At 42.7% G+C, this 11199-nt stretch overlaps 1 protein-coding gene across 1 annotated transcript; it reads left to right on the top strand.

Annotated features, from left to right (window-relative positions):
• The first annotated feature begins 2951 nt into the window (after positions 1 to 2951).
• LOC112913280 (olfactory receptor 10H1) lies at positions 2952 to 3899 on the top strand. Its single transcript, XM_025989864.1, has one exon. The coding sequence runs from the start codon at positions 2952 to 2954 to the stop codon at positions 3897 to 3899; it is 948 nt and encodes a 315-aa protein (XP_025845649.1).
• Positions 3900 to 11199: the final 7300 nt, after the last annotated feature.

Below are 11199 nucleotides of genomic sequence, written 5' to 3'. Positions count from 1 at the left end.
TGTAGTAGAAAGGGAAGTGGGTCGAGGGATGGGGTGACTGGGTGATGGGCACTGAGGGGGGCACTTGATGGGATGAGCACTGGGTGTTACACTATATGTTGGCAAATCGAACTCCAATTAAAAAATATACAAAAAAAACAAAAAAAGAAGTCATTGTTTTGGAAGCAAGCAGGAATGAGTGATTAAATCTGCTTTGGGAAGATAGTGTCCAGGATGACATTTAAGCTGAATCTTAAAGATAAACAGGCATTTAATGGGTAGAACGGGGAAGGAACCAAGATTGGGGCAGAGGGAACATGCCAAGGAATTACAACTTACCGTCTATAGATCATTGCTCTCGTCACAATTAAGCAGGGGCTGATAGAGGTCAAGGATGCTGCTAAACACCTTGCAGTGCATAGAATGTCCCCCTACCTCATGGCAAAGGATGATCAGGCTCTAAAAATCAAGAGTCTCATAGTTGAGAAGCCTTGCACTAGATGCTGGAGAGCCACTAGAGGCTTGTGAGCACAGCCCTCATGACCTGGTCTCACCATTCAGCCTCTCCTTGGAGGTTTTTATTTCCAAATCATTGACTTTGACCCACCCCTCCAAGATCTCAGGGTGGCAGGACTGGCTGGGAGGTTGTTGAGGCCACAGTCCTGGGGTCCTATGGGCAGGTGCAAAGGTGGAGGAAGGATACAAAGGACTCCAGGAAAGAGAAGCCAAGTAACTCTGGAAACTGGTGATATTTGGGGAATACAGCCTCCAGTCACCAATGTAGCTGTTCCCTCCTTCATTCTCACTATCCACCTGTCAGGGCTTGATTAGGGACCTATGCCTACCTAAGAGGGCACTGACTACTTTTCCCTTATTTTTTAAATTGTGGTAAAATACATACAACATAGAATTTACCATTTTAGCCTTTTTATAGCATACAATTCAGTGGCATTAATTACATTCATGATGTTGTAAAACCACCACCTCTATCTAGTTCCAGAACATTATCCTCACAGGAAACCCTGTGTCCATTAGCAGTCATTTCCCATTGTCCATCCCCAGCCCCTGGCAATCACTATTGTGCTTTAAACACCTGCAAGTATGGATATTCCTAGTGGCATTATTCATAACAGTGAAAAAGTAGAAACAATCCAAATATCCGCTAAATGGTGAGTAAATAGACAAAATATGGTTTATCCATATACTGGAATGTCTGTCAATCATAAAAAGCAACCAAGTTCTCAGAATGCTACTTGCTACAATGTGGATAAACCTCAAAAACATTATGTGGAATGAAAGAAGCCTGGCCCCAAAGGCCACATAGTGTATGATTTCATTTAGATGAGTGTCCAGAACAGTGAAATAGAGACAGAAAGCAGATTACTGGTTTACAGCCCTTTTAAACTTTATATTGCCTCATAAAAAAGTCATTTAAAAGTGGTTAAGTTATCCATAAAGAGACATTAAAGTCTCATTAAACTGAAGTGATTTACTGATTCCAGACTGTGTTTCCTCACTTAGTATATTGATTTAATTATCATGGGTACCACTTGCTAGTGTCAGGTCACATTCCAAGAATAACTCATATATTTCTCATAGCAACTCTTTGAAGTAGGCAGGAGGAAATGGAGGTACAGAGAGGTGAGGAAACTTGCTCAAGTTTACACAGTAGGCAGAACAAGAATTCAAACTCAGGTTGGCTGGCTCCCATGTCCCTTTATCTCATGGCCATGTTATATTGCCTTGGAACATACAGACATGTCTCACGGGATCTGGAAAACAACCAGAAGGTTATTTCTACTTAGCCTTCTGCCTCTGACTCCCTGCATGGGTAATGCCAGAGAAAGAATCTGATTTAAGTTAGAGGTGCATGCAGGTCCGAGAAATTGTAGCCATGGGGTAGGGGTATCATGTGGTGTCTGAGGCTATGGGGAGAACGGAATTTATCAGAAGGGAGTAGGAGAACACAGTGACAATGGCTGGAAGCTCCCAATATTTTCATTTAGAGAGGTAACCCAGAAGGATAATGAAAGGCATAGTCTTTGGAGATAGCCAGCCATGGGTTTAAGGCTTAGCTCTGCCATTTTGACAGCTTCACCTTGAGCAAGTTGCCCAACCTCTATGCACACCAACACTCTTGCTTTTTGCTTTTGTTTTTTAGATTTTATCTATTTATTCATGAGAGACACACAGAGACAGGCAGGGACATAGGCAGAGGGAGAAGCAGGCTCCCTATGGGGAGCATGATGGGGGACTAGATCCCAGGACCCTGAGATCATGACCTAAGCCAAAGGCAGACATTGAACCACTGAGCCACCCAGGTGCCCCTGCACAGCAATACTCTTAATGAGTATGTTCAAGATGCTCAAAATGCAGGTGATAAAAACAGCACTTCCCTTGCTAGGTTAATGAGAGGGCTAAATCATAAGAGGCAAAGAGTGGGAACTCAGTCAGTACGTTAACCTTAAAAATAAAAAGCACCAATTATTTTACCAGCAAAAGATGTGTTTATTTGGGAATAAAAGAGAATCACAACCCAGTGCAAACAAGCTTCTGCAGAACCAAAGGTAGGTTGAGGGGAACAAAGGAGAGGTAGACTTTTTAAGGAAAAAAGATGAAGTCAGGAAGGGTGTTATAAAAAGTCCATTAGAGTAAACTGAGAGTTCAAAGTATAGTGGCCTTTCACTGGGACAGCTGTTAGGGATGAGGAGTAGTATCCACCCCCAAGGTCAAGTCCACCTCTCCCTGTCTGGTTGTTGGATTTGCATGGTACTAGGAGGGGCCGGTCATGAGGGCTATCCCTGCTGAAACCTCTTGGTGCATTCTAGTGAAGTTTCCCTCTACTAATTCTCATAAATGACAGCTGTCATTGATCAGGGGCAGCCTCCTGTCCAGGTCCAGGTGTGGTGGAAGCCTTTCTCCATCCAGTAGCCGAGGTCTCTCTGTGACACTTTGCCCTAGGCACAGCCTCCATGCAGAGAGGCAATTTCTCAGTGGTGACTGAATTCATCCTCGTGGGCTTCTCGACCTTCCCCCACCTTCAGCTGATGTTCTTCCTGCTGTTCCTGCTCATGTACCTGTTCACGCTGCTGGGGAACCTGCTCATCATGGCCACTGTCAGGAGCGAGCGCGGCCTGCACACGCCCATGTACCTCTTCCTGTGCGCCCTGTCCATCTCCGAGATCCTCTACACCTTGGTCATCACCCCGCGCCTGCTGGTAGACCTGCTCTCCTCCCGCCACACCATCACCTCTGTGGCCTGTGCCAGCCAGATGTTCTTCTCCTTCACGTTCGGCTTCACCCACTCCTTCCTGCTCACGGTCATGGGCTATGACCGCTATGTGGCCATCTGCCACCCTCTGCGCTATAACGTGCTCATGAGCCCCCGAGGTTGTACCTGCCTGGTGGCCTGGTCCTGGGTTGGTGGCTTGGTCATGGGGCTGGTGGTGACCACAGCTGTTTTCCACCTCACTTTCTGTGGACCCAATGAGATCCACCATTTTGCTTGCCATGTGCCCCCTCTCTTGAAGCTGGCCTGTGGAACTGATGTACCAATAGTGGCCCTGGGTGTGGGGCTGGTGTGCATCACCGCCCTGCTGGGCTGCTTTCTCCTCATCCTCCTCTCCTATGCCTTCATCGTGGCTGCCATCTTGAGGATCCCCTCTGCTGAGGGCAGGCACAAAGCCTTCTCCACCTGTGCATCCCACCTCACTGTGGTGGTCGTGCACTATGGCTTTGCCTCTGTTATCTACCTCAAGCCCAAGGCTCCCCAGTCTCTGGAAGGAGACACTCTGATGGGCATCACCTACACAATCCTTACACCTTTCCTCAGTCCCATCATCTTCAGTCTCAGGAACAAGGAACTGAAGACCGCCATGAAGAAGACCTTCCTCAGCAAATTGTATCCAGAAAAAATATGATGATCTGGGAGGAATTACTTGGAAACAGCTAAATTGGGTTACCAGATGCTACCATTGGAAATGGCACCCTGTAACCACATAATAACCTATATTTATCTGATGCTTTAAGGTTTACAAGGACCCTTGAAGGCAACATCCAAAGGTATACACAAAGGTTAATTAGCATTAAGAGTGTATTCAGAGTGGAAAGATGTATGAGATGATGACACAGAGAAAATCAGATTTCGTGATTCTTACCTGCTGCAGGACACTTTATCAGGCAGCATCAAACCTAGGATCTGTTCTGCCAGATTCTGAGCCAGAGTGGTCTAATTACTCCCACCACCATTAATCCATATTATGAAGAGAAATGGAAGAGGTCAGGTCCCCACCTTCTACTAGGCAACAATGGGTACCTACAGCGTGGATTTCATAAGGCTACACAAGACTCAGCCAGATTAAAGTGGAGGAGAGCAAAGAACCCAAAATTTTGTGCAATAATAATTGGAAACTATTATAATAAAGCAGACTCACAGAAAAAGTCAAGGAAACCTCTGCATTTCAAGTATGCATCTTGAGCAGCTGCACAGAAGGAGAGAAGTCTCTACAATCAGTACAAGGGAAAAATCCCACTGTGAGAAATTGTCTGCTTTGTTAGAGAGCGATGTGGCACACAAGCCAGTGGGGAACTCTTCGTTGAGCCACAGCGAGTACAGAGTCCAGGATAAAGGCATTTCTCATTATCAGACCGGCGTACTGCTTCCCTGTGGGCGTGAGGGGGCGGTTAAGGTTGACCATGCTACATAGTATTTATAATTTGTTGAAAATATGTGTATTTAAGAGAATGACACATACTGTATAATATTACTTATTTGCAAAACCTAAAAAAGCTGAACTTGTAAAAAAAGATAGTAAAATGGTTGGTTACCACAGACTGAGGGATGGGGGAATTGGGGAAATGTTGTTTAGGGGTACAAATTTGCAATGAGCAGACAAATAAGTCCTGGAGATCTCATGCACAGTATGGTGATTATAGACAATACTGTATCAGTAACTTAAAAGTTGCTGAGAGACTAGATCCTAATTGTTCCCACCACAAAAATGAAATGATAATTACGTGACATGATAAAATTATTGGCTAATGCTATAGTAGTAATCATATCAAAATATATATGTATCAAGTCAACACATAGCACACCTTAAACTTAACACAATGTTATGTGTCATTTATATCTCAATTAAAAAGAGGTTTCCCAAACAAGACAGGCAGGGGGATAGGGTGACTGGGTGATAGGCACTGAGAGGGACACTTGACGGGATGAGCACTGGGTGTTATACTACATGTTGGCAAATTGAACTTCAGTGAAAAAAAAATATTAAAATGACAAAAAGGGGTTTCCTTGGGATGCCTGAGTGGCTCAGTGTTTGAGTGTCTGCCTTCAGCTCAGGGCGTCAGCTCCCCGCAGGGAGCCTGCTTCTCCTTCTGCCTATGTCTCTGCCTCTCTCTCTGTGTCTCTCAGGAATAAATGAAAAAAATCTTTACAAAATAAAAAAAAAAGGTTTCCTTGAGGTATCTGTCTGGCTCAATTGGTAGAACATGTAACTCTTGATTTCAGGGTTGTGAGTTCCAGCCCCATGTTGGGTATAGAGATTATTTATAAATAAAATTTAAAAAAAGCTTTCCTTGACAAAGTTAGTTTCTGAATATGAATTTATGGATTATTTTAAAATTGCAATGTATCATAATACTTAATGGACACCAGTTTATGGTGATACTGTTGTACACAACAACAAATGTTATTGAAATGCACAAACAATAAATTACTCAAATTAGCTAAAGCTAAAAAAAAAGAAAATATGTTTATTCATGTTTTAGTTGAATAATAAATTATTCATCATTTGTCCTAAAGTTGAATTGAGTTATTCTCTATAACTTGAGCAATAAAAATATCCCATGAAATCATGAAGTGGGAGGTTGTAGGAAACAACTTCAGTCAAAAGTGGGAAGTCCAGACCATCTTCCTTTGCAGAATGCACACTGCGCTGCATATTTCTTGTTACCTGTCATGTACATCATCTCATTATAGTCTCACAATGAAGAATCAAGGCAGATAGATTCACATCCGCTCCATTTGACAGAGGGTCAAAATGGTTGCGTGACTCATCCAACATCATGCAACTTAGTAGGACCAAGTTTCTGCTGTAGATCTTTTGTGAATCCTAGTCCTGGCCACCCAACACTTCACACACCATTTTCCTACAGTGGGTTTCATGGGTTAGAGGACTAGTCTATCCTCTAACCAAACACTCCAGGATCTGAGAGCCTTTTATCAGTTTTTATTTTTATTTATTTTTTTTTTTAGAGAGAAATAGAGTGAAATGGGAGGAAGGGGCAGAGGGGGAGAGAGAATCATAGGCAGGCTCCATGCTCAGCATCGAGCCCGATGTGGGGCTTGATCCCACAACCCTGAGAGCACCACTTAACTGTAACCAGATCAGATATTCATCCGACTGAGCCACTCAGGCACTTGGGAGCTTTTTATTTTATTTATTTTTTTTAAAAATTATTTATTTATTTATTTATTTATTTATTTATTTATTTATTCATTCATTCATTCATTCATTCATATTTTTTTTTTATTAGAGTTCAGTTTGCCAACATATAGCATAACACCCAGTGCTCATCCCATCAAGTGCACCCTCAGTGCCCGTCATCCAGTCACCTCCACCTCCCACCCACCTCCCTTTCCACCACCCCTTGTTTGTTTACTCGGGAGCTTTTTAAACCACAGGTGGGCAATTGCAACCCACAAAGCACTGGAGCATGAATCTTTGGGACATTGATGGACTATTTCTACAGATCCAGGACTACTTCATGATTTTATAATATATTTGGTCTAGCAGTGAATTCCTTTCACATTAAGCCAAGATGCCTCCTTTGCCTAGCAGCAAAGCCAATCTGGATAAGAATGCAACCTAGCTTCTCTCATTTTATTCATTAAAGGCCAAGTTAGCCTCTGATCCTACTGGTATCTAAATGGAAAGAGAATCTGGAAGGTGATTGGGTACCCACAGTGAGTCAGGCCCGTACTGTCTTCTGCTAAGTTACTGTGATCCCTTAGACTATCAGCTTTCTGAGGAAATCTGTCCATCTTGCTCATCATCACACACCACCAACATGATACTTGGAAGATATAATTTATTAATAAATATTTCTTGGGTGAACCAATGTATTTCCTATAATACTGTACTGAACAAACCAGAATGATGGCTTATAATATTTATTATAAGAAACCTCACTTCACTCCAAAGCAGTTGGAGATGGTGTGGGGGGGAGCTGTGTTTGAGGTCAGACTGACCCAGGTTTGAACTTGCTTCCCATTTTCCCACCAAATAGATTGACCTCTTACTGATATATCCCGCATCTGTGTAAATAAAAGTATATTCAAAGCAGTGACATTTATGATTGGAAAACATAACATTAGATATATCTATTAGTGAAGGATTATTAAACAAATGTTTGTTCCTTCATATTTGGAACACAAAGCAGCCATTAAAACCATTTGATCCTTGGACTTCATCAGTGTCATTTCTCCCTGGGGATCCTACCCAGTATCAGGGCTTTATGTACACTCTGCACATAGGAGACCCCCCAAATTCTTATCTTCATCCCTGTCCAACTGTCTACTCAATATCTCCACATGGATATCTAGTAGGTATCTCAAACTTAATGTGTCCAAAACCTAACTTTGGAAGTTCTCATTACCATTATCATTCTCTCTCTCTGGCTCTCTCTGGCTCTGCCCCCCTCTCTCTCACACCCCCACATGCAATTCTTCCAGGCTTTCTTATCTCAGAAATCAGTGACTCAATCTCAATTCTCTGAAAATATTTCAGCTCAAAAATCATAAAGTCCTTCTCTAACCATACTACACAAAATAGAAACATCCTGGCTATGTTCTATGTCTCTTGATTTGAGTTACTTGTCTGACACATGCTTATTACCACCCGGCATATATCTGGTTATTGTCCATCTTTGCTCACCAGAATATTGTTTGATGTAGTCAGGAACTCTTGGTCCATTTTGCAAACCGCTATATGCCTACACAGTTTATGGTAAGTTCTCAAATATTTGTTGAGTAAATTAATTTAAAAGAATGATGGCAAGTGAAGGTAACTGTGAGGCACAGTTTTTGTCTATCCAAGCAGATAGATTAAAAATTTTTCAAGTTTGATAACATGGTTGCTGTGGGTGTGGGGGGATTGGCTCTCATACATTGCTGTTTGTGCTTACGCAAGTCACTTCTCCTCTCTAAGCCTACCCTGAAGGAATATAACAGCACCTACCTTCTAAGATAGTTTTAAGACTAAAGTAAGACAATGCTTGTGAAGGGCTCAGCATGGTGCCTGACACAAGGATATCCATAGCAATTAGGATGAGTTTACAATTTCGAGTTTTGTTTAATGAGCTCAGGATCAGAGAGACCAGTGTGAGTTGAGGCAATGACCAATTGGAGCCATCAACTTTGATGTATCCATCTTGGTTATCAATGCTGTAGAAGTAGTAGGACTTCAGTGGAGAGGATTGGGGTGCATTAGGGGACACCACTGGGAGAAGTGAGACTCCAGCTAAGCTTCCTTACCTAGCTCTCTTTGCCCAGAATCCTCCTCTCCTGGAACATCCTCCTCCCTATGGCTCCTAGCCTCCACGAATGGTCCCCACGACTCATCACCATGGCAACAGCTAATGGCACCAGAGCTAGGTGACCCTGGCTCTCTCAAGAGGTAAAAAGATGCTCTGAATTGCAGACAGGGTTGTGCAGTGATTAAGTGGTGAAGCAAAGTGGCATTGGTTAAATCACATCTCATCTCTTGGCCCTCAGTTTCCTATCATTAAAATAGGTTTAACAATAATGTCACCCCTTAGGATAGTTCTGAGAATTAAATAACATTATCTATGTAGGGTGATTGACAATGACTGGCATGCAAATGCAAATTCCAGTTTTTAAAGATCTGTTCAACAATTATTTGCAACCTTCTGTGTCTCAAATCCCATGTTAGTTTTGGGAGTACAGAGATGGGTCCATTGCTATTCCCTGTCTTTGAAGGGTTTCTAGGTACTTGATGGAACGACACACAGAGAAATATCAGGGCTCTCACCAATATATGGACCAAGTACTAACAGCCACCAAAAAGGGCATGACTCTCACAAGTGCTCCCTAGAAGATACTTGGAAGTTTCTGGAGAATTTTTGGTTGTTACAGCTGAAGGAAGAGGAGATATGCTACAATATCTAGTGCGTGAAGGCCAGGGATGCTGTTCAACATCCTACAATGCACAGAACAGACCCTACTACAAAGAATGAGCCATCTCCAAATGTCAATAGTGCCAATGATGACAAACTTTGTTGTATTTATTCAACAAACATTTATTGAGCACCAACTGTGTTCCAGGCACTTTTTTAGATGCCATTAGGGATACAATGTTAAACTGAATAGACATGACCCATGATTTCAGTGCTTGTACTTGAGAGAGATAGATGTGGGCATTAAAAAAATAATCAGCCTAATGAATATATATTATAAACTGTGATAAATGCTATGAGGGAAAAAAAAGGAGTTGCTATGATAGGAGCTGCTAATAATAGGGATGGTAACATAGTGTGGGGAAATCTGGAAAGGCTTTCCTGAGGAGGTGGCATTTAAGGTGGCATGACCTAAACATGTGTAAGAGTAGAGGGAGGGTTCCAGGTAGAAGCAACAGGCTGTGCAAAGTTCCTAAGGTCCAAGCATGCCTGGTTTATTACAGAACAACTGAGGAGCTAATGGGAAGGAGCTGGGGGATAGAATTGGAGATGAAGCAGTGAGCCAACCACACTAGAGTTTATACTATATCTCAAGAGTATATAAACAGACTGATGATTTTTCAGGTTTTCCTTTTAGAAAGATCCCTTTGGCCTCTGGACAGAGATAGCCTGGGGCAAGGTAGGGGGGAGGACGAAAAAACCTTTGAGGAAGGAACTGGCAAGGGCAAGGGGGTCAAGGTCAACACTGGAGGAGAACAGAGCAAGAGAAGTAAAGGCAGCAAATTGCATCTCTCAAACTGGCCTTTGCCTCCAGCAATTAGCACTGAAACACTTGGTGGCTCCAATTAGTGCAGAGAGGGAAAAGTCCCCTAAAGTCTGGAGATCTCCCCAACAACAGCCCTTCTCTGTGCTCCAGGTCTTTTAATCACCTCTCTGGGCTCTGGCTCTGCCTTGGGGATACCAAAGAATGTGGCACAAAGGGGACCATTAATAAGGAATGGCAAACAGCTAGGAATGGAGGGGGTGGGGGAACTTCATAAAGTAGGAGCTGAATGATGGAGGGAAGGTGGGACAGGGCCCCTGGGTGTGGGTGTGGGGTCCTGGCCAACACTTGTGAGCAGAGGGGAGAGGGCTGTCTCCACCTCTGTGATGTCAAGGGTCATCACCTAAGACACTGTTGTGTTTACAATGACTTTTTGGCCTATATTCCTATTCCTACTTTCTTTCACCAGATAAGTTAATGATGGCTTCTATTTTTTGGTCTTTTTCAGGAAAAATAAATGCAAGGTTATTGGGGAGTCAAGGAGTGGGGGTCTAGTAGGGCAGGGACTGGGGTCAGGCAAGTGAGGTATTCACCTTGACCACCAAATTAAAGGGCCACCAAAAAATTCAGTGATCAAGATAAATCATATGTAATACCATATTTTAAAAGTCAAAATTAATGCAAAAAATTCATGATGAACAGCAACATTTCCACATCAACATTTTAAATATAGATGGGATGCAAGGGTGTGCTTTCATAACCCTGCCTCAAACATTGTCCTGACCCAGTCCTTGGAGTTTAGAATACATCACTTATAGAAACAACATGCATTCATTGAGTTCAAATTCTTTGGTTGTTTAAAATTTTGAAAACAACTAATACTAAATAAAGCAACGGAGTAAAAACATGGTTTCTTCAAATTTCAGGATGAGCTGACATTGGTCAATCAAACAAGAATAAGTTGATTTTCTGATGACAACAGGGAGCCACAGTGATACTTCTTGGAAATAATCCGGAAGCCATTTTTGCCATAGCTCTTTCACATTCAGTCTCTTCCCATTTCCCAGGTCAACTAGTATAGTCCAAGATATCTCTGGATCTGTGACCAGGCAAGCTCTGGCTACACCCAAGATGTGTGCTGGCCACTTAAACGTACCTCATACATGACAACTCTGAGAGGGGTGGCTCTTACCATCTGGGACTCTTTCTCATTTTGTAAGGGAAGCAAAGGATGTTGCCAAATATTGCTAATT

This window comes from Vulpes vulpes, chromosome 9, assembly GCF_048418805.1.
Source record: "Vulpes vulpes isolate BD-2025 chromosome 9, VulVul3, whole genome shotgun sequence".
Taxonomy (NCBI): domain Eukaryota; kingdom Metazoa; phylum Chordata; class Mammalia; order Carnivora; family Canidae; genus Vulpes; species Vulpes vulpes.
Note: the sequence above shows the minus strand (reverse complement) of the source record. Positions and strands in the feature narration are given on the sequence as shown.

Coding starts and splice junctions, on each gene's coding strand:
- LOC112913280 (XM_025989864.1), top strand. CDS start 2,952: ATGCAGAGAGGCAATTTCTCAGTGGTGACTGAATTCATCCTCGTGGGC.